The sequence below is a fragment of the Protopterus annectens genome, chromosome 17.part0 (genome assembly GCF_019279795.1).
Source record: "Protopterus annectens isolate FY-2018-M chromosome 17.part0, PAN1.0, whole genome shotgun sequence".
Taxonomy (NCBI): domain Eukaryota; kingdom Metazoa; phylum Chordata; order Ceratodontiformes; family Protopteridae; genus Protopterus; species Protopterus annectens.
Window position 1 is genome coordinate 550,153,647 of NC_056751.1, and position 23,986 is coordinate 550,177,632.

Below are 23,986 nucleotides of genomic sequence, written 5' to 3' on the forward strand. Positions count from 1 at the left end.
TCAGCCATAGCTACACTGCAACCAGCAACAAGATTTGCAACTATTTCTAGTTCTGTATTACAGAACCTACATTCTCTTTAAACTTTGCAAACTGTGTATATAGCCTGTTGTCTTAAAGTGCCACTATTAGCCTTTCATCTTCTGACTTAAATTCACTTGGTCTTAGCCACTGATGCAGCAAATCATGAACATGTGATTGTTCCAGGACTTCTACATGCTTATCACTGTAATTGTGGGATTGCTGTTTTTTTGTCTGTTTCCTCTGGTTATGTTATATTTTTGTTTCCTGGCACTTTGTTGCCACCTGATTTTTATCTCCATATGGTTTGACTTCTATTTCTACTACTATCTGAAATACATCTGCTATTCTGAGCAAAGATCTTAGATTTGATTTCTTTGTGGTTTAAAACTTTCACTTTGGATCCGATGTCATCAAATACGTATGCAGTCCTATAACTGTGGGTCTACACATATTCAATTTAAAGGAGGACTACATCTCCCCTTCAAGATGAAGAATACATAAGCTTACCATGCAATGTTTTTTTTTAAATGTCATTTCATAGGCGTGAAGCATTTTTCTTGGCCAGCTGATCCAATACCTACTTTTTACAGAAATATTTTTGTTAACTGTGCCAAAATGTTGCTTCAACTCAATATTTGATCTGGCACTTCGTACAGAGGATGAAAGCCTTGAACTGTTAATTTTCTTGCTGAAACTACAGCATTTAATTCCTTCCACTGCCATTTTTCTGTTGTGCAACTCTGTGCAAGTCACTTAACTAGACAAGTACACTCCTGGGTCATTCCTGAAAAGGGACACGTGTGTCCAGTGGGTTTACCCAGTTTACATATGTATCCATTTAAACAATGTTCCTACTGGAAACCATAACTTGCTTCTTAGGAAAAATGTTAAATTGCAAGAAAATAAATGTTCTGTAATAAAAACAGTACACTGTCTAATCACTTTTCCAAAATGTATTACAGTAAGGTACAATAAAATTCAGAAGAGTGAGGCTTTTTTAAATTTTTAACAAACAGCACACATCTGTTCCTGGTTCTATGTCCCTTTGTTTTATTTATGTTTTATGTTAATACAGCCAAAAAAAGCTAAACACATTTGCAGAAAAGAGAAACTACAGTTGAAGGTAACCTAGTGCAATGTGTTTCTGCAACAAAAGGGAGACCTAAACAGCAAAATAAATCTACATTTCTAAATAAAAATTTAATAAACACCAAAACAAAGACTCTGCTGCTGTCCCCTCTGTTTCTGTCTCCCCCCCCAAAAAAGCAGATGGCAGTTTCAGCTCATGAACTCAAGCTACTAAACCAACACATTCAATTTCAATTTTTTTCAATGCCTTATATAATTTTTGTAGCTAGTAGCACAATTTTGCTCCTGTATCTACAACGTTACAGCAATGTCTGAGTGTGTGAACAAGTACCCTCTAAACGTGATGCTAAGGGTCCAAGAAGAGAGTTTGCAAAATGTTCTACTAGATACAAATGCCAGTAGCATGCTGTCACTTGCTACCACCATGTTAAATAAAAGTCATGTACTTACCATAATGACAGATTCGCAGTAAGAAAGTCCATCGCCAGCAACTACTGAACATCAGGACAGGTCAGCAGATAAACATTCCCTGCTTACCAGGCACCCTTCCCTTCCTACAATGTACTGAACATCTCTAACTCTCCCTCCCCCTTTAGTAAGCAACTCTGTGATAAGAGGAAAAAAAGGCAAAGGAGAAGGAAAAAAGGAAAGCACCATGGAATAGAGATGTAAGATGGAGGCATAGTATGCAAACAGATGGCATTTCCCTTATCAGACAAAAGGTAATTTTCTATAACAAACCCACAAGAGCGAAACAAACCATTAGGACACAGCCCATAATTAAACTTCAACAGTGGCCACCTTTATGGAAATATGTAGGGGGTGACAACAGCCCCAAAAGAATACCTGGAGATATTGTCTGGTTTATAGTGCCTGACAAAAGTTTTTAGGAAAGGTCCCTCTACAGTTGCACGTCATCTACTCTAGAAAAAAATGGAAGTAGCAATTTCTCTAATGGAATAAGCCCTTGAGTTGCTGGAATTCTTCATGTTTCTTGCAACAGTACTTGAAGCAATTATTTAAATGTTTGGAAAGGGTATGCTTAGAGAATTTGTCTAGTTCTGATTTAGTAAAGCAAATGACCACCTAGCTGTACAATATGATGGCCTAGTTTGAACCACACAGTTTACCATGCCTGTGGATGTCCATACAATGAAGGCTATATTACCAGAGGCTGAAGAAAACACATGTAAATGAATGGACTGCAGTTACTCCTAAATGCCACCCTTTTTGTTGTAGAAAAATAAGGTGCTTGGTAAGAGAGGCTGTGACTCAAGGTCTCTTAGCTTATGTAAGAAAGGGTCTTGTTTGAAAGGTCCTTCAAGTTCACAGAGATGGCAGGAAGAAAGAGCATTAGAGTAAATTTCTCAAGTATAAAATAAACGTCTTAATGAGGGAAAGCCTCTCTGTCCAGAAGTCTGAAAATGAAAGTAGCTCTCAAAACATTAGAAACCTTTGAAGAATCCAGACCACAATAAAAGTCTGAAATAGCCACCAAATGAACATGGAGGGGTAATGCAGTCTGGTGTCAAAGATCTTTGAAAGGCAAAAATTAAGAGACAGATAAATTCATCACAGCAAATTTTCTGGATAAAAATTTTCAGAGAGAGAAATGACAGCAACTACTCTCTGGGAAGAACCTGGATCTCTACCACTAGAACTAAGGAAGTCAAAATGCTAACCTTAGAAAGTGAAGGTCTGGCTGTGGTTTGTCTGAAGGAGACACGTTACACTTCCCTGATCATATTAGCTGAATGGGTATCTGAAGATGGGACCCAAAAGAGGGAAACAGGTTTGTTTGTGCCAGAATTAAACTGTCAGAATAACCTTGGAATCTCATCATTAAAAGAAATGTAAATAATAAAAAAAAAAGTCCATTTGGTCTCTGCAGTTTGGTCTCTGCAGAGCTATAGAATCTCTGCTCTGATACTGCGAGGGAAGAATCAAGAAAAAAACACTAAGACTGTACTAAAACCACATTTTGTGCTGTTCTTTAGCAAAGACACATTATGGAGAGTGAAATTTCATTCTTAGAGAAAAGGTGGTCAAGGTTTCCTCAGTCATACTTTCAAGACACTCTGAAACTTCAAGTTCAAACATATGGAGTTTCCTTACAAGAAGTATCCAGAAATGTCACCTTGGTGTTATTGGCAAATAGAGTTAATCACAGCCAGGAGTGCCTGCCTATGGCAATGGTGGGCCCTGCTACTCTAGCCACACCTTCTATCATGTTGTAAACCCATATGGAACACAAGGATGCACAGGATAGAGTAGACACGTACGTCCGAATCTCATCCTCAATGAATCCCCCAGCAATTCCTCCACAACATTGTTGCATTTCATCTGCAAAGTCTCTCTGGAGATACATTAAGTACGGTAAAATAGTACAATGCTCACATGGATAAGGAGTTGGAAGCAAATGCACAATTTTTAAATTGGTCCACTGTTCCCAGTGCTCTGAACGCTTGCTTTGCAGATGGACATCTGGCTCTGGGTTGTCACAGCCTCATGGAGGACCACTACATAAATGTCCGACAAAAATCAAGCTCTTCGGACAAGGACAATATATTTCAAAAACTTTCCACTAGGGGGAGAACAGCATACTGTTTTTAATTTCCCTTGGGGTGAATAACAGGGTAAAGGGCCAGTCCCCTGTACCTGTACTGCATCATGCACAAGCATTCTCAAAATCTTCAATGGCAGAAGGGGGAAGCTGGTCCTCTCCTAAAAGGATAAAAGAATGTTCCAAATGCCTTAGCCTGGCTAGAGCTTTTAAAGTCCTTTTCTTGGGTGATTAAAAGTCATAAGAGCCCACAATCCTTTTACGTCTTGGAGGACCTTGTAATTGTCCTGGGTTTAAACAGGACAGTGGGCTGCTGAGCCTGCCATTGAGGAGTGTTTTTTAATGAAAGATCTCATAATGGTCTGTAGGTGTTGTGGGACTGGGAAGACCAGACAGTGGAAAACTTGCTGTCAGGGGAACTGAGTAAAATGGTACCCACGTTCCCTATGAATGACACCCCTATGCTTACAATAAAGCCAGAGGGACCAACATTGACACTATTGAACCACGAATGCTGGTGTAAAAACTGCATCTGCACAGAATCAATGCCATACAGTGGGGTATTAAAAATAGTGACACTGGAGCATCAGTGGGACTGATGTTGGAAGGGGAAAATGTTAGAAATGCCTGGACAGGAACCAGAGCCGATTATGATTACTGGAACTTGCAAAAATCAACTTGTGGAGGAAACTGTAAAACATGCCCTAGTGCCCTGAAACATTGGGGACAGGGGAAATGATTTTAACTGTTTAGCTTTGAAAAACAAATTCTACCAATCTGTCAACCTATGAAAATAAGGACAAGTGAAAGTTAATAGACCCCGATGGTACAGTAGTAGCTTGAATATTGGCGGTCACAGGAAAAGCAGGTTATGATAAAATAACAAAAAGGATTTTTAGGAGCATGACCCACAGCAAGACTTCATCCAAGGAGGAAAAAACAGACAACCACTGGTTAAAAATGAAGGCTCAATTTGGTGAGATCCCACATTTTCATGAACTTCTCCTAAACTTCTTGAATGAATAGTGTTACCATTTTCCAGAAAGGCTAACTTGAAGGTTAAATGGGCTGTCATTCAGCCTGAAATGCAGAGACGGCTTGACCAGATACACTCATTAAAGATGAACCATGTAACCCTTCAAGGCAGTATACACACAGTCTGTGCCAGTCAGTGGGTAGAAAAGCTGCACCACACAAACATTTTGAACAACGGGAAAGACACTGGAAGAATGAGGGTGTAGACTCAGCTATGAGGAAAAAGTAAACAGAAATCTGACAGAAAACTGTCAACTTATAACAAAGAATAACAGGGATGTTAAGAAAGGTTGAAACACTTGCACTGAAGTCTCACTCATAACAGCTGCCCCCCCCCCCCCAAAAAAAAGCCTCAGTCCATTTCCCTCTGAGTAAATATGAAGCAAGAGAAAGATGAACCAGACAGTGACGAATGAGTTGTACATGATGGAAAGAAGGTTGGTGCCTGCCAGGCTATGAAAGTTTTATCTGCCGAACAGTCCAAACGTGTAATGGTTACAAAGATGGATGGCTTCTTATCAGATCCCAAATTTATATAAAGCTTACAGTGTACACTCTTATTTGGGTAAGCACCAAAAGTAAAACTGAAATAAAAACAAAGGAAAAAAATAATAAGGAAGGGTGGGATGGAACTAACTTAAAAGGCTATGAAAGTTGCTGGAACTGCAAAAGTTTCCATAACACATCTTGTATCAAACTTGAGCACAACACACTCAAGTTAATCTGTAATGGTATCTACAAATGACAGTGTGGCTTCTGCAACACTCTGAAGTGTTTTTTTTTTACTAGCATTGAGCCTTTTGCATACAGACTTTCTATTTAATCAGGTACTGGAAGGTGAATAAAGAATATGTATGACAAGACACAAACCTGGGCACTGACCTTTTGCAAGTCAGCAAACTGCAGTCAAGTAATGTATCATTACTAAATATAAAAATGGGAAAATGCTGAACATTACATCATTGTCATATCTGGATCCAATGGACCAAACTAAAACAGATGTACTCGGACTTTGTGGCTACCTGAAAGACAGCAATGTGATAGAGCTCTTAAAACATTTTTAAGCACACTGCTAAATAAAAAGTCCTCAGTACATGTTTCTGGGAAAGCAACATGTCTGCCTTCTGAGTAGTGTTAACTATTGCCAAATTTAAGGTCTTGGGTGAAGCGACACTGCTTTCGAAGACTTGCTTCATGGTCAGATCTTTCCCTCGGAGCACTAGTCGTACCTGAATCATCAGACAAGTACTGACTGGATCAAGCTAATTCTTACTACAACCACTTAAGACCATTGCTAAAAAAAAATCCAACAAACCAGTTTAGTAAAAAAAAAAAAAATGTGCTTTTAAGTTACTTTTTTTAAATTCTGAATCTACTGTTTCTTAAATAAAGCATGTGTTTAGGAACCTGCAGACAGCAAAGTCATTGTCATACATTCATTCATTTCACCAGAAATATTTGCAGCACCATTAAAGATCAGACAACTCAGGGTGGTTCCGTCAGTAACAGTGATCTGTGTTTTTATTCAGGGTGTCATTAGATGACTAAACCTTACACTGGGAGCTTAGGTTCACCTCTTACACTCTCCCAGCTACAGGAACTATTTTCATCCACACTAAAACAGACTTGCTCAGCAAGATCCAAAGGATGAAAGACTGAATAACCCTTGGACTGCATGTGGACACACCACATCTACTGGTTCAAGTTTACTTAGTACTCAGCCGTTCTACTCCCTGACTAGGGAGGAGAAGACTGTAGGGGTAACTAAAACAATATTTAAAAGAAAGTGTGCCTGTAAGCAAGCCACTTCAAAGTAAAAGACACTCCTTTTATATCTCAGTATGATAATACATTAAAAACCAGCAGTACCACCATCCTAGAGAGAGAGCAAGCTGAAGAAATCATTGTTCCACCTCAAATCTGGTCATTTTCCTAACACAGTCTGCAGCCATGCGAAAACTATTTTTATTTCACACTGCATACATCTCACATACAGTCTTTTCAGTTCATTTATTATTGCAGCATCCTTTTCCCCCACTGGGTGCATGAACTCGAATGTCTTGTTCCTTCCCCCAATGCTCTCTCTTTCTACTCTTCCAGAAGTTCATCTCTCTTTAACGTGGTTTTGTGCTCCTGCACTGCTGCTACAAAGAACCTCCGTTAAGTCATCCATAATCGAGGTGTCCTTAGGATCTATCAAATTAAACTCCCTTACGAATAAGATAAAATGTATATACAGAGTATTTAGATGTCCGTGCAACTCCAGTGCAACAGTCTCCTTAAAATGAGCACAATATAAATGTGCTAGCACGTGGAACAGGTGCTTACAGACTCTTTTCACCAGTGACTCAAACGAATTGGGAAACGATTTGCCTGCACAGAAAAAGAAAAGTAACAGTGAGAGGAGATGAAATAAGCAGGTCTAAAAGTTAACAGTTCTCCACATAGATTTAATAATGCAACTTCTTGTGATTTTTATTTATTTTTTTATATTCCTACCATGAGGAATGTAAACTATATGACACTGTCCACGTTTGTGTTAAATCATGTGACTTCCCCTCACATGTCTAACATGCAGCACACTTTAATCATGTGTGTTCTAAAACTCAGATTAACACAGAAGAAATACAGGTCTGCTCCCCCTGAAAAAAAAAGAAAAAAAAAACTGTTGCAAGTAAGCAGTAGAATTTTTACTCACCGACTCAGGATTACCAAACAGGAATGTTATCTTAACACAACAGAACATGAACCTTCCTTTTATGCAATATTAAATGTCCATCAATGGTATAAAGAAAAAAAAATGTCCCTGTGATACTGCTGGCAAAATGAGCCTCTTCGAATTAATGAAAGCTTAATTTTGCAAAAAATACTGTAAGATGGGAATTCTGCCCCCGCAGTGCAGTGACTCTAGAATCTATCAATTTAGAAGATATGCAAAGCACACGGCTCCTTACATGGGGAAGGTGTGTGGGGGAGGGCTTTATCTCAGATCAGAGAAATTTAACTATAAAAAATTGGCTGTACAAAATTTTGATAACTTTTCTGCTCAATCAGCACTCCAACATACTAAATGGGTAAAAAAAAAAAAAAAAGTAAAGTACATCTAGCTCAGCTAGGGATGCAGTGTTCCCTCCCTTAGGCAACATGCTACACAGACAGAACATCGCACTACCACCTTCACAACAGCAAGTAAGACGTTTATTTACTCATTCTTTTATCAAATATATATATATATATATATATATATATATATATATATATATATATAAATAAAATTATACTGACAAATAACTACACAGTAGCCACTTCTACAGCAATGGAGCTCTCTAATCCAAGACCACCAGAGCTTGGCTATCAGTCGAGATTCTGAAGAAGCACGCTAGGAACAGATGGGAGTCCGTGCCCAAGCAGGCTCAACCATTGCAGCTGAGTATTCGGTGGAGTGACTGGGAGAAGGTCAGATAAACTTGGGACTCAAGGAGTGCGAGTCTGTCATACAATAAGCAGGTACTCTACGTGAATACCAGGTGTACAGACTGGAACTGCCCACATCCTCTGGGTCCAGCACAGCAAACACATCACATTTTTTGACCAACAAGGGTAAGTGTTAGCTGCACACAAAAAGAAAATTTACTCTGTTGCTGGATGACAGCTGTGGGCATTGGCTCTCATTTCCCTTTCACTGTGTCCTTAGATGATGATGAATGGAAGGAGAGAAACGTGCCATAAGAAGTTAGGGGTTCTAAATCTATTTTTTTTTGAGGGGGGTGCAAAAAATATAAAGTAGTAATAAAAATTATTTCAAAACAAGCTCAGACAAAGCATGCACAAATTCAACATAAAAAGACAAAAGAACATTACACTGTAAAGGATACTAAAGCATAAAAGAAAAAACTGAATTATGAGAGTGGTAAAAAATAAACGGAATTGTGCAGAGAATGGAAAACAATAAGAAATCACATTATGGGAAAAAGCAACAATAAAAAAAAGGTTATGGGAGAAGTGAAAAAAAACTCAAGATACAGAAAAGCAGTAATAAGTAAAAAAACTAAGCTATGGAAGAGACGTGGAAAATATGAATCTGCATTATGGGGAGAGGTTGGGAAGCATGAAACAGCCCTATCAGCTGCTGCATCTGCTTTGCAGGCTGATGGAACCAGACTGTGAACATTTCTTACCCGAATTAAATGAATGCCATATCTGCAACAGTGTTATAAACGCAATCAAAATCCAGTACCGAAGCACCAACAATTACTAACTGTATATCCTGAGGTGTTAATGCCAAATGTATATAAGACAAGTTTCAACAGATGTTTCCCGTTGAAATGCAAGTTTCACTGTCAGAATCAGGGATGATGTACCAACAACATGGAAGCACTTTCCAGACAACATAAGCATCACCTGACTAAAACTTAATAGAACAAATGCTTACTTCAAGAAGATACCTTCCAGGTTAAGGCCAAGACTGTAGTTTGCAGAGTTCCACGGCATAAAAGCAAAATGGTTGCTAATGCAACTTTGCCATACCGCCAAAACAGAACTGCATTTCCAGCAATTCGGGGGGGGGGGGGGGGGATGCAGCAGATATGAAATATAATAGTCACTGGAGTTGACAGGACCAAATATAAATAATCATACAGGAAAAATTCAACAGTTGTCAGATGCCCTAAGTAACACGGACATGCAAGTTATTGGAATGGAAGCTAATATGGGCACAAACTGAAAAATTCAACTGGTTAATGTTGAAATAAAGAAACAGCAAGCTTTGCAAAATAAAACAGACTTGGAAATTAGATCACAGTAGAAAACCTGATAAATCAATGAAATTCCAGAAGTATGTGCCAGTCCATTGGGGTTAGAGGCTGTGATCTGTGTGTTTTTAACAGAATCAACAAACCACTGCTATTCATCTTGAACTGCTCCAACCAAACGATCTTATCTTCCTACATATGGAGAAGACATCTGCTCCATTTCAAAAGCAACTGCAAGACAAATCTATAAAGTCTGCATTTCTATTTCTAGCTAAGCTTACAGTGGTACAGAAAAACTTATCTTTAGTTCCTGACAATATCAAAAGGTGCATACAAATCAGCTGTCTCGGACTTGAATTTCAACTAGCCTGTAAATCAAGGTAAGGTGCAATCCAAAGAGTTTCCCAAAGGATCAACCTTTTTAACTTATTTCTATGTTAATTTTCTTTACTATACAAGTGACTTTATATTATGACCAAAACATTTGAACACAAGGCATTACTTTCACAGCAGTTTATACAATGTACAAAATGGAATTAACTCCTATGCAAGAACAAGCAATCTTGCATGTGTTAAACGTATGCGTGACATGCAATATCGTACTGTGCCTGGGTAATATTCCGTCTTATGTTATTTTCTTTAATAAACAATATATGTAACTACTGAAAGTGGTCTTTGTCAGTATAAAAGGACACATGCCTTGTCAAAGCAGAGATTTTGTGTATGCATATTTTACACAAATGTAAATAATGTTTTACAAGCTCAATTTCGAGTAAAGGTCTGGCGACCATGGGATGTCAAAGTACGGTTGGCTGAACCTCATGCTGCCAAACCTTCATTTTTGAGAGTCCCACTTCAGCAAATGCACAGTCCATTCGAACATATGAGGTTGATCTTATAACTACAAATCACAGTACAGTGGCGATCGGAAAATTTACCCTTTTTTCCACTGTAGTGCGATCTCTGAGTTGGAATATATAATTTGCAGGGGGTGTAGGGGGGGGCGCAACCTCCCCATGAGGGGTGTAGGGGGGCTTTCCCCCCTGCAAAAATTGTCACATCATATGATGTGCAGTGCGACTGCAGTCTTCGGATCTCAAGAAAGGTCGAATTCGCAACAGGAAGTGTGTTTGCGACATTTTGACTTCTCAACATTCCAAGTTGAACTTCCTAGTCGGTATTTAAGGTAGGAATTTATTTTGACTGTTGAATATATGGCAGTAAACTGTAAATAATTTAATATATGAAACTCATTTAATTGATGAGCAAGTTAAATGTATAAACCAAATACATAAATAGATGAAAAAGCTGTAGGGGAACAATGGAATAGACAAATCAGCAAATGCTATTTTATAAAACACTTTTAAAGTGGAAGTGCAAAATAAACATCTAGTTGGCATACAGAGGACAGTAATGCTGTCAACAAAAAGTGGCAATAAACAAACAAGTCACTAGGATCCAACTGCAGGTTCAAATATAGATTTATTGAGCACTTTCATCCCTAAATATTGCTCAATAAATCTATATTTGAACTTGGAGTTGGATCCTAGTGACTGGTTTGTTGTTTTCGCTTTTTGCGGATTTTTGAGACTCAGCAGTTTATAAAAAGTGGTGATACAATGTTTATGCACTATTTTCTGATTATAATACATATGTGCATGATATTTCAAGGAATGCTCTGGATTTAATTGGGGAAGAATGGAATACTAAAACTTGCCACTTTTTGGGATCTGGAGAGTCCATTGTGTGTTCGAATCAAAAGAAGCAATGTCTGCTATTACAGAAAGTTTTAGACAAAGAATCACTAATGAATTATTAACAGAATAATGATGTATTACAAAAAAAAAAAAAAAACCACAAAAAAAAACAAACAAAAAAAAAAACATTTACACATCCCTGATAGGCATGCTTACATAAAATAGTCTTATTTCTGGTTTCAACAGATGTCAATACCATGCTTTTAAAAATTCCTTCACAGTATAAATGCTTATAGTCTGCTAATAACTAGACATCACTCAAGTTTGATTCCACTAGAAACAGCCACATAGAAGAGGTGCTTTGAGGCCGAATAATAATTAATTAAAATGTTATTTACAAGACAATATAAAGTAGTATTAGTTAGCAATCAAAACCAGGGAGCGTGTTTGCGTGCATGCGATGCCACATAGAAAAAAAAAAGTCACCCTCCTGACACACCTTGAAAAACCTTCCCAGGCCTTAGGCTGAATATCTATTGTATAATATTGAGCAAAGGGGCGACAACTAGACACCTAGTATACAAACATCTCGTGTTAAACCCCTGAAAAAATGCTGCTGAAGCAGCTAACAATAATATTCCAGTAACATTATAAAGGCCAGAATAATCTGCTAACCACTAGAAACCCGACCCCGTGCTCTGTGGCACCAGCAAACAAGTACCCTCCCTTCCGGAATTCCTTTCTCCCTAAATCCAAGTATTCCTGCAGTGTAGCAGCCACACCTCTACCTTGAGACTGATCACAAAAAGAAACAATCCTGACCCTTCTGTTAATCTGGAACAAAACTTTAGGATAAAAGAGCAGGAGTTAAGGAAATGCCTGTCTTTAAACTGTAGAACATACTGCAGCCTACCAATAGGAGACGATCTTGGCAACAGTTAAGAGCCACCAAAAGACAGTGTTCTGGGCCTAAACATTATTCATCACTGGCTGGCTCAAATCAGGACTTAGTCAATTATCTACACTTCACATCTGACACTAAATCCCACTCAGGAATCACTAACCTCTCAGCAAAGTTTAAACATTCAACTTACTTTCAAGAGTAAACTAACTGTATGAAGGAAGCCCACAGGATGATCCCATGTAAAATAAGCTGAGAACAGTTAGCAATTTATGTAATAAAAGAGCAGTTCAATTCTACTCCAGCAAATGTGATAAATATTTTGTCAAGCCACCTGATCCAAGGAGAGAGCTTTCTCTTGGAAACAACGAAGGAAATCCTGCCACTCAGAAAAGCAAGACTTTCTGATATTAAGTCAATTAGCCTGCCATCAACTCACAACCACCTATCTGGTACTACATTTTCTGAACCCATGGTGTCAAATGTAGACTGTGAAATACGAGATGCATTTCTCTGTTCCTGAAGCTGCAACAGCTTCCTCAGGAGCATTCTCAGAAACACCGCCTCAAACTGTTAACTGTGCAACTTTTCAACAAATTCTTCTGGGAAACAAACAAGTCAATGTCAACAAGTCAAAGGCAGTATAGTTGTGTAAGTAAGCTAGCCATAACAGTAGATGTTCAAATGATTATTATACCATGACCCCCCCAAAACGTGCACGCTGATTGGCCAGCGTGCCCGTTGTAAATCAAGTTATACTAATGGAAAAAGGTCCGGTCGCCCGGACTTTTTTCCATTAGTATAACTCGTTTTTTAAAACACTGTCTCGCTATGTTAAATGGGTTTAACATAACGAGACAGCTTTAAAATAAGCAACGGAGATCTCTGTTGCTTATTTTAAAGCTGTCTCGCTATGTTAAACCCATTTAACATAGCGAACATGCTTTAAAAGCAACGGAGAAAGCAAGATCTCCGTTGCTTTTTTTTTAGTGTCTCGCTATGTTAAATGAGTTTAACATAGCGAGACAGTTTTAAAATAAGCAACGGAGATGTCCGTTGCTTATTTTAAAACTGTCTCGCTAGGTTAAACTCATTTAACATAGCGAGACACTAAAAAAAAGCAACGGAGATCTTGCTTTCTCGTTGCTTTGCCAACTCTGATGTACTGCGCAGGCGCCGCAGTACATCAGAACTGCCGCGGATGCCAGACATCTGCGGAAGGGCAGTAAACAGGCATTATACTATGCCATTATTTAAGAAAAGTAATAGTTTCTTTTCTTAAATAATGTCATGGTATAATAGCAATAACCCACTTCTGGGTGTGGGTAATGCTAAATTTACCCACGGTTGGCTTTGTTTGGTCCTCGGGCTTGCCTCGGGACCAAACCACGCCAACCGTGGGTAAATTTAGCATTACCCACACCCAGGCGTGGGTTATTGCTATAATGCTGCAGTAGCCTTAGCTATATGTGGGTTAACAGCTGTCCAGCTTCCAAAGCTTCAGAGCCCTTCCATTCACCAAAACCATCAGTTACCTCCAGCTGAGCTAACTAAAAAGACAGGTTTTGGCACCATGCCCTTCACAATTTTCATGCAAACAGAGAGAGGGAGACTGAGCCTTGAAAGGACAATGCTACGAATAAGCTTAAAAACACATCCTGGCATAAACACACCATCAGTAACAGGTATGGAGGAAGTGGCTACTGCAGCAGTTATCATTCGAACATCTAGTGTTATGGCAAGTTTCCTTACACTGTACTATGTTTGTCATACTGATCACTACTCCAGTAACCTTAGCTGTATGTTTAGACTACCCTAGCTTACTACATTTGGGAGGTGGAACAAAGAGTCCAGAGCCCCTGGAGAATGGTCCTAGCAAAGCCTGATCTAGACCCTACAGAAGGGATCATGTTTATAGTGCCTTGTAAAACTATGTACAGAAGGACCAAGCTGCAGCTTCCAGAATACTTCTAGAATCTAAAACTTTCAAGCAGCCGTAGATGAAGCCAAGGCCATGGCAGTGTGTCTTATCCAAGTAAGAAATTTCTGATACTTTGAAAACGACTCGGCAGAGATAAGCAAGTTGTCTACATATGGAAAAATGTGGATACCATGTTACCTGCAATGAGCTATAACTGGAGCTAGACACACTGTGAACACTCCTGGTACAGTGGACAATCCAAAGGTTAAGTCACAGAATCAATAATGTGATCCAGACACACAAAGCCTTAAGAAAAGCCTAAATCCAAATGAATAGAGACATGAAAAAGCATCTTTTAAATCTAATGTTACCAGGAAACTTGAATGAGGAAGTACTAGTAATAAGCAGTGAAGTGACATCAATTTGAATGTAGCCACCATCAAACAGGTTTAGGAAAGAAAGATCTAGAACTAGTCTATATGCATTTTCTTGCTTTGGAAATAAAAACATTCTTAAAAAAAAAAATGCCCCCATCTAGGAAGGAAGTAATCCGCGGTGGTGCAGCGGTTGCGTTGTTGCCTCACAGCAAGAGGTTCTCCCGTTCGATTCTCAGCTAGAGTGCGGGGAGTTCCTTCTGTGTGGAGTCTGCATGTCCTCCCTGCAGTTGAGTGGGCGTTCGAAAGACATGTGTAAATGGGTGTGCCTTCGTTGAAGGTTGAACATCGAGCTGGTACCTCGGCGTTCGTGAAAATCTGCCAATCATTAGTGAACCGGAGTTCCGCTGTGGCGACCCCTAACCGGGAAAAGCCGAAAGACAAACATCTGGGAAGGAAGTGATTCTATCACACCCTGGAAGAGCATGTGATGAATGACTGGTGAAAATAAGAGAGTCTGGTCTGGTAGATGAGGTCTTAGCCCCTGTAAAGGAGAAATTTCTACTCACTGCTATCTCTAACCTTGAAGAAGGAGCTTCAGAAAGCATTTTGTCTGAGAAAAGTGGAAATTAAGGCTTTCTGGAAAGGAAATGAGACTGGCAGGCCGGAAGGGGCAACCATGGTACCCTTAAACAGACTTTGACTTGTTGGACTGTCCCTGGTTTTGGGATGTTCCAGAATTCTTTTTGGAAACCCTTGCCATTACTTCTTTTTCCATTACTTCTTAACTGTCTATACTCATTTTATGGAGATGGTTTGTTTTGTTTTTGTCAAAATTGGAGGGGGGGTTAAATAATCCCTTAGAAATTTTGGAAAAGGAGGGCTGAAAAATCTTGAGAGATTCCCTGCATCAATTTAGCCCTTTCATCACACATTGGATCATCTCTGCTGCAGGCAGGCCAAAAACTAAATCTATTCGAAGGAGAATTTAAAATCTCATTTTTATCATCGGAGAGGTTCTGAAAGTGCAGGCAGGCAAATCCCCTCAAAACAGTACCAGTGATCATAGCCCTGGAAAAAGTATCTACTGAATCATACACGCAGGATAAACAATGAGCAGTAAACAGAACTAAATTATTTAACGCCAATTTTTCCTCAAGAAGAAACTGCAGACAAAACATACCTCATAACTTTCACTATTAGAACGAACTAACCTATGACCCTGACAATTCAAAATTCTGAAAATCAAAGTTGCAGAAGCAGAAACTTTTTTCTCATCTTGTAAAATAGGAATTAACTAAAAGTTTAGCAGCAGTGAGATTAACTAAAGCTATAGCTGCTGGGTCAGTTTTGAGAACAGTGTATGAAAAAAAAGACTGAGGAACTTTACACATCCTATCTACCTTTTAGGGGCAGCTGTCTGGCCATCAGGAAAGTTGCTGGCAGTAACATGCATCCCCTAAAGCTGAGAGAACATATGTTCAATAGACTTTGTAAAACAATGTGCACCTAGTCCATTGTCTTGGGCCACCAGTATCAACCTTTCATCTTTTGGTTTAAATTCACCTCTCTTAACCATTCCTGCATTTGATCCTGATCAACATGAGGTTGTTCCAAGAGTTTTTGTATTTGCAGCTACATTTACACATCTTCCACATTTCCTGACTTCTCATCTGATCCTTCACCTTATATGCTTTTGTTTTTTGGCACATTCATTTGCTGCCTAGTTTGATTTCCATTCCCGCTCGACACCGATATGCTTCTGCCAAACTAGGCAATGAAGTCATCTTAGACTTATTCTCTTCATGTTTTAAAACTTTCACTATGTTTGGGTCTTGTGAGGTGAGTAGATATGTATGCAGTCTCATGACTGCAGATCTATACATGTAATCAATTTCGAGGAGGCCCATACCTCCTACAGAATGGGGAACATATAATCTTGGTATCCACTGATTTTTATAAATCATTTGATTAACCATGAAACATTTTCTTTGTTTTCCTGTCCAACTGATCCAATACATTTTGGGGCCAGTCAATCACTCCAAAACTCTTACGTTAGGGACAGGAAGAGCAAACTGGTTTATAACAACTTCAACTTTGTTTCAAGATGTCAGAAATGTTTTCAGTATTAATTTTAGTCTTCTAAAATATTCCTTACTAAGTTTTATTCACATTTGTTCATGTTTTACTGTTGATTCTTCATCAGTTCCCAAATATCTATACACTCCCTCTTGCTCAAGTTCTTCTGTATCACATTCGTGTCTCAGGCTAATGTTTCTTGGTGCTGCAGCTTTACTGCTTTAAAGGTTGCTTTTGCACTTTTGTCAAAACCAAATTATATTCTTAAATCATCTGAAAGTTTTGACCACTTTCAGCTGTGCTTTCAGTTCCTTACCTGATGAGCTATATAGTTTTTAATCATCCACAGAAAGACAAGGAGGAGTCTTTAAACTTTGTTTTCTGGGAGCTAAATTGTAACCATGACCTAACCTGTTAAGTAGACAGCTTAATGGGTTAGGGGCAAGACAAAACAATAGCAGTGATAGTTACCCTGGAATACCACCTTTGAAATTGTATCCCTGGAATAATTATCTTTTGGAAGCTAAGGACATGTGGGAAGAAACTAAGCAAAAGATTAAAACCTGAGAAATTGGAAGCTCTCTCTTATAAATATGTAAAGTAAGAAACGAGCAGTGCAAGTGTTTTTAGTTCTTTAGGCTTACATACAAGCCAGGGATATTTTAATCAGAGGAGAAGCTATGGATAATACATAATTGACTGAATTTATTTGGGAGGGGAAGACAGCAGCAATTGAGAGACATATGCTGATTCTATCCTTAGAGCAAAGTGGTTTAGGGTTATGTAAAATGAAGGGGTACTATAAAGCCACACAGTTAAGGTTTATATATATATTATATATACATTATATATATACATACACTCAAGCAGAATGTTATAAATCAAAGTGGAAAATGACAAGGATGAAACTGAAGAGGAGTCAGAGAGACTAAGATTTTGGATGCAAGTCCTTGAAGTGAATTAGCAGTATTGTAAAAACTGAGCCCGCTGGAAGGGTGAAAGGAGACTTTTCCAATAGTGATGCCTGCAAGTAGGGATACTGAAAATAGGCAAGTGATGGTTGGAATTTACGGAAGGAAATTAACAGATGAACCAAGGCACTGGGGGCAAATTATTACGAAGGGAAAGATAAAAAGAATGAGGATAAATAGAAATTTGAACTCCAAGTTAAGAGACTGCCATCTCTATCATGGATTGACAACAGCTTTAGGCAAAGGGAAAGGGCTAGGGAAATACAAAGACGAGATCAGAGTTTTAGAGTGGTCTAGAAAAGAAACCGCTGCTAAAATGGGATAGGTAGGGAGTATAAAATATTACATGATCGAATCAATAAGAGGATAGAAACTGGCAGGAAAAAAGAATGGAAAGGCATTTTGCAAAGGAACAATGGGAAGAAATATACAACTTTCCCAAAGTATACAGCAAATTCCAGAAGATTTAGTATTTTTGTACAGGTAATTATACACCTCAGGTAGGTTTCAGAAGATTTTTCTCCTAGGTAGGCAGCAAATGTTGGAATTGCGATGGGGAAGAGAGGGATAACTAGATTTTTTTTGAAAGAGGGTGTAAATAAGTTGGCAGACTTTAAAAACTTGCTACAGAGTGTGTCGATAGAAATGTTGGGGGAACAAATGCTAGTAACTAATGAAATTCTAAGTAATGCAACAGCTTTTTTTCTATTATAGGAGATTACCAAGCAAATAGCTCTGGGGCCTTTACAAGCCTAGCCAAGAGTTTATCCCCAAAAAAGAAACCCCAATCAGCACCTGTCACCCCTGTCTATGAGGGACAGGTGAAACCCCTGGGGCAAATATTGTGGTTGCCCATCCACTCATCAAGGCTGCTCTTGAAGAGGGCCAGGGACGTACTTTGTTTGAAGTGTATGGGGAGTCTATTCCAGAGACGGGGCAGCATCTGGGAGACAGACCTGTCTCTCCAGCAGGTTTTGTTAATGTCACATATTAGATTCAGGCCTTTCTATAGAGTACTACAAGAGGAGTTAGACTTACGGGTATGCAGCATCTCAGGTAGAGCAGGGTCTGAAATTGCCTTGTAGGTGAGACACATGTCACCTCTGAGCAATCTGTATGATACAGAGTAGAATGATAGTGATTTCAGCCTGTCCACATAGGACAGGTGTTGGAGGCCATGTATTCTCTTTGTGAGGTACTTCTGTGGCCTTTCCAGTTGGTGCAAGTGTTTGTAGAGGTACACACCAAACGGGACATTGTACTCTATTACTGGCCTAATGAGGGTGGAATACAGAGAAGTAATAACCTCCTTTTTCTGGATGCAATCCCGTTACTTACCAACTAAAAGGCTTTTCTGACTACTGCTGCTACATGATGGTCGAATGCGAGACTGCTGTCAACTTGTGTACCCAGGTCTCTCACCACAGATTAGGTGCTTAGGGGGTTGCTGTTAATGTGGTAATCAGTAGGGGTCTTGTTTTTGCAGAATGGTATGATGATACATTTTTTTGCATTTAATATGAGGCCATGACTTTGGCACCAGTCATTTGTTGTTGAGACCCTCTTCAAGTATGTTATCATCTGGGGAGTCAATGACAGAACCCAACTTACAGTCCACAAACTTGGTCAGCCACAGGCCTTCTGTCTTTGCCTGGACCTCTGAGAAGTAGTTGCCAAACAATAAGGGTCCCAGGACAGATCCTTGAGGGACACCACTAGTGACAGGTCTGCTGTCGGAGGTGGTGGCACCTATTATGACCTTGTGGGTCCCATCAGTAAGCCAGCTGGCCATCCACCTGATGAAACAGGGATTTACACCAAGTTGTGTTAACTTTTCGATGATGCTCGTGTGGAGGATTGTGCAGTCTGCAGTGCTGTGCAGTTTACAGTGCTGCACACTTTATGACTTTCTATTTACCCAACACCTAAAACGGCAGCTAGACAACTTAGCACACTTCAAGGGAGAGAGAGTGAGAGAGAGAGCAAATAAGCTATTAAAAGTATTAAAAACAATGGAGTGATAACATGCTAGACAGTCAACAAACTTCTTAAAAAGATGAAGAATTTAATTAAGTTGCTGCCAGTATGATTCACAAACACATTCTCTTTGGAAAAGCTGGGAATAAGCCAGGTATACCTGAGGCAAGCAAAACGTGTGCCTAGAAACATGGTTAACAAGTCTATACAGCACCTTGCTGCTGAAAGCCTTCCTTCAACAAATACCCATGCACATGTCGACACATGATAACCTCTTATTTCCTTCTGCATTCCTTGGCCTAGGATAAGATGATTTATTAGTCAGAAGCAGCAGCAGCTCTTACCTGGCACAACATCTGTCTCACCTTACAAATTCATAACTTGACAATAAAATAGTCTTGAATTTTTATGCATCTGCAAATCACAGTAGCATACGCAGCTTCTGATTCCAATGCTGAAGGCTCCAGAAATTCAACTGTTTCACATTTCCTGGGCTGACTCACTAAAGGAAACCAGTAACCATTTCTTCAGCTGTTTGCATTGGTTACATCAAGGCACACCACTCATGTGCAGTCCTGCCCGTTTTACTGGCAATAACCTCGACTGCTAGGAAACATTCTACAGTCAGTAAACTGATTTAGAGAATGGGCAAACAGTACATCAGCATCCTGACTGGAGAACGTTCTCCAGCACATTATTAATGTACAAGTAATGCCCACTGAAAACAAGTCTGATGCTTCACAGCAGCATACCAAGCTGCCGTGGAGCTCGGACTGAGAAAACTGAATGGCTGCCATTATTTTACACTTGGTAAGCACTGCTTTTGCTGTTTAGTGAGTGTAAAATGTGTAAGAAAAAAAAAAAAAAAAAGACAATTAAAAGTGTGTGTTCATGTCTGCGTGTGTGCATGCATGTGAGTGAAAATGAGTGAGCCATTATTTTACACTCGCTAAACAGCATTTTTGCTGTTAGCGAGCGTAAAATAAATTAAAAAAAAAATTTAAATAAAGTGTGTAAGAGAGCGTATGCGTGTGTGTGTATGAGAGAGAGAATTGAGTGAAACAGAAAAAAGTGTGTGTGTTATGTTTGTCTGCATGTGAGTGAATGCATGCATGAAAGCAGAAGAGACTGTGCGCACATGTGAGTGTGTGTGTGTGTGTGTGTGTGTGTGTGTGTGTGTGTGTGTGTGTGTGTGTGTGTGTACGCGCGAGCGTGCATGACAAAGTAAAGTGTGAAAGTGATCTTCTAGCTATCCCCAGATGGCAGCAGCAGCGGTTTTGAGTACCTCTCAACCTCAAACATAGTTGCCAAGCTATTAGCTCAAGAAATCTGCACAAAGCCTGACATAACGGGGAAACAAATGCTAAGAAATTCTAAATATTGCTCTTATAAACTTAGAAAGTTGCTAGAATAACAGGATTTGTGTTAGTGCATTTTCTGAAGGATATGAAATCTGAAACTCAAATGCATATCATTTAGATCATTCCAGGGTGTCAAAAAAACACATTTTATGAGGAACAGACCAAAAATATGAGGCAAAAATCTGAGCATTCTGCAAAAATATGTACAGTGGAGAGGTATGCTCTTAGGTCATGGTATCTGGATAGGCCTAAAATGAATGAGACAAAGGCTCAAAATAGGACCACACTTTAAATGATTTGTGTTGACATGCATTTTCTGAGGCAGAAGTGTGTGTGTGTGTGTGTGTGTGTGTGTGTGTGTGTGTGTGTGTGTGTGTGTGTGTGAGAGAGAGACAGTGAGATCTACCACGGGCAGCAGCAAAGAGGTTTGTATATCTCTGGACCCTTCAGTTGAAGGAATCTGGATAAAGCCTAAAATAAAAGGGGAACAAAGCTAACAGATTTTAATTATTGCTCTTATAAAATTACAAACTTGCTTAAATAAAAAGATTTGTGTTGGCATGAAATTTCTGAAGGAAATAAAACAAAAATGTATGTTATTATTTAGTAACTTCTGTCTCCAATGACTGGCAATAAACCAAATACTTTAGGAGTAAGGGACCATAAAGTAAATACCTGGATTTTTTTAAAAAAAGTGTAATTTTGGATGCAAAATGCTTCCTCCAACATCATTAAACTATATTACAGCAAGTTTGAAATATTAGGCGGAGGAACTATTTTACACCAAAAATATATTAAAAAAAATATAGTACTTAAAATAAGTAAAACAACAATTTTACAGACAGCCCATTTTCTAAGCACAGTAATATCCTCCACGATATGTGTTAATGTGTAACTGACGACCTTCCAGGGGTGTAGAGGCCCTCCACTTGCAGAGTCAGGCCTCATAATACCCCTGGGCGGGCATTACTTACAAAGTAACACCTTGCCAGGCATTATTGCTTGCTTACTTACTGCATTTTTTATTTTACAGATATCACAGCCTGCAGCCCTTTCGAGGGATATCTCAAGTGGTTTTCATACTGACTGAGGAAAGTTTTGATAGGACTCGGACTCCTCAACAAATGCTAAGGTATCCTTAGGATCCTCAAATGCTTTCAACTCAAGCAGATGGAATTTTAGATCAATGTCTCATCCAAAGGGCAGCACCTCTGTAAGGATCAAGCACAGTACCATAAAATCCAGGTACCTGCCATGGGGATAAAACTCAGTGCTCTCATCTTCCTGGTGTCAAAAGTGACACTGGTGCATAAAACAAGGAGAGCAGGTTAAAGATGGACAATGACTGGCTCTAAACAAATGGATCCTTCACCAGTAAACAAAAATTACTCCTGCCTAGTTGCTACCAAACTATGGACTTCATGTCTGGGACGGCGATGGACAAAGAATAGACTTTTAAGAAAGGCTGTTTAGTAAATAAATACAAAACACTTGCATGTCCAAGGTTTACCTGCCAGCTTTTGGGATCAGTATAGACATGGGCTACTTTCTCAGTGACAAACACAAATGTGGATACTCAAGCTCTTCAGGAGTTTACTATAGATATATATATATATATATATATATATATATATGTGTGTGTTTACCTTCATACTGACAGAAATGACAATATCAATTGCGCTTTTGTGCGAACCAAAAGCATGAATTTTAAACTGTGAAAGTCTCCGTAGTTCGAAAATCAGCAAATCGAACAGCAAATTCGCTGATTTTCAAAATACAATGTCGAAGATGCATCGTAATGCAGGGGGGCAAGCCCCCCTCTGTGTCCCCCCACACCCCCCTACTTTAATACACTAGCTCCGAGGTCGCACTACAGTGAGGGTAAGGGTCCATTTCCTGATCCCAGCTATAGTGCACTCCGCACCCAAAATGTCAAATGTGCATTCACTCACTGCACATTCGGACAAGTTTTGTTTGAGGTATTGCCAATTCGGGAACCTCTTTTCGCACATAGTGGATTCGCCCAAGTGCATAACGCACTTATGAAGGTAAAAAAAAAATTATACATATAGTGAGGATGCAGGGAGTAGAGGTGGCGAAAGTGGATGCGTTTAAATACTTGGGATTAACAGTTCAGAGTAATGGTGAGTGTGGAAGAGAGGTAAAGAAGAGAGTACAGACAGGAAGGAGTGGGTGGAGAAGAGTGTCAGGAGTGATTTGTGACAGACGAGTACCAGTAAGAGTGAAAGGAAGGTCTACAAGAGGGTAGTGAGACCAGCTATGTTATATGGGTTGGAGACAGTAGCATTGACAAAAAGGCAGGAGGAGTCAGAGCTTGACGTTGCAGAGTTGAAAATGTTAAGATTTGCACTGAGTGTGACGAGGATGGACAGGATTAGGAATAAGTATATTAGAGGGTCAGCCCAGTTTGGAAGGTTTGGAGACAAAGCCAGAGAGGCAAGATTATGTTGGTTTGGACAAGTGCTGAGGAGAGATGCAGAGTATATTGGGAAAAAGATGCTAAGGATGAAGCTGCCAGGTAACAGGAAAAGAGGAAGGCCTAAGATAAGGTTTATGGATGTGGTGAGAGAGGACATGCAGGTGGTTGGGTGTGACAAAGCAAGATGCAGAGGACAGAAAGAAATGGAAACAGTTGATCTGTTGTGTCAACCCCTGACGGGAGCAGTCGAAAGTATATATATATATATATATATATATATATATATATATATATATAAAATCTCTGGTACATTTTGTCAAAAGCACATTTCGTCGAATTTCATTCCACCAAAACCAAATCGCCGAAAACTCATTTAGCTGAATTTCATTTCACCAAAAATAGTAGTGGCAGTGTATATGCCCTTTTCCCCACTGTAGTGTGATCATGGAGTTAGTATATATAGTTGGGGTTGTGTGGGGGGCACAGCCCCTCACCTAGTTTGATTAAAAATTACTTACCCTCATAACAGAAACTGCATAGTATAATTCAAGATAGTTATGGGGCAACGCGAACCACACCCCCCAGTGTGGGGGGCTGTGCCCCCCCAACTATATATTCTAACTCCAGGATCGCACTACAGTGGGGAAAAGGGCATATACACTTCCACTACTATTTTCGATGAATTGAAATTCGGCAAAATGAGTTTTCAGCGATGTGGTCTTGCTGACCAGTTTCGGCAAAATGAATCAGACCCATATATATATCTAACCTATATCAGCAAAAAAAGAAAGCTCAACTCCAGAGA

General features: G+C 39.3%; 1 protein-coding gene across 5 annotated transcripts in view; it reads right to left on the reverse strand.

Moving 5' to 3' along the window:
• Positions 1–1,048: 1,048 nt before the first annotated feature.
• Positions 1,049–23,986, reverse strand: part of MOB2 (MOB kinase activator 2) — an 884,625-nt gene continuing 861,687 nt past the window's right edge. For all 5 annotated transcript variants that reach the window (XM_044059677.1, XM_044059676.1, XM_044059674.1 and 2 more), the window contains exon 5: positions 1,049–7,082. In XM_044059677.1, coding sequence (XP_043915612.1) covers positions 6,814–7,082 — 269 coding nt within the window. In that variant the 3' untranslated portion in view covers positions 1,049–6,813. The remainder of the gene's footprint in view (positions 7,083–23,986) is intronic.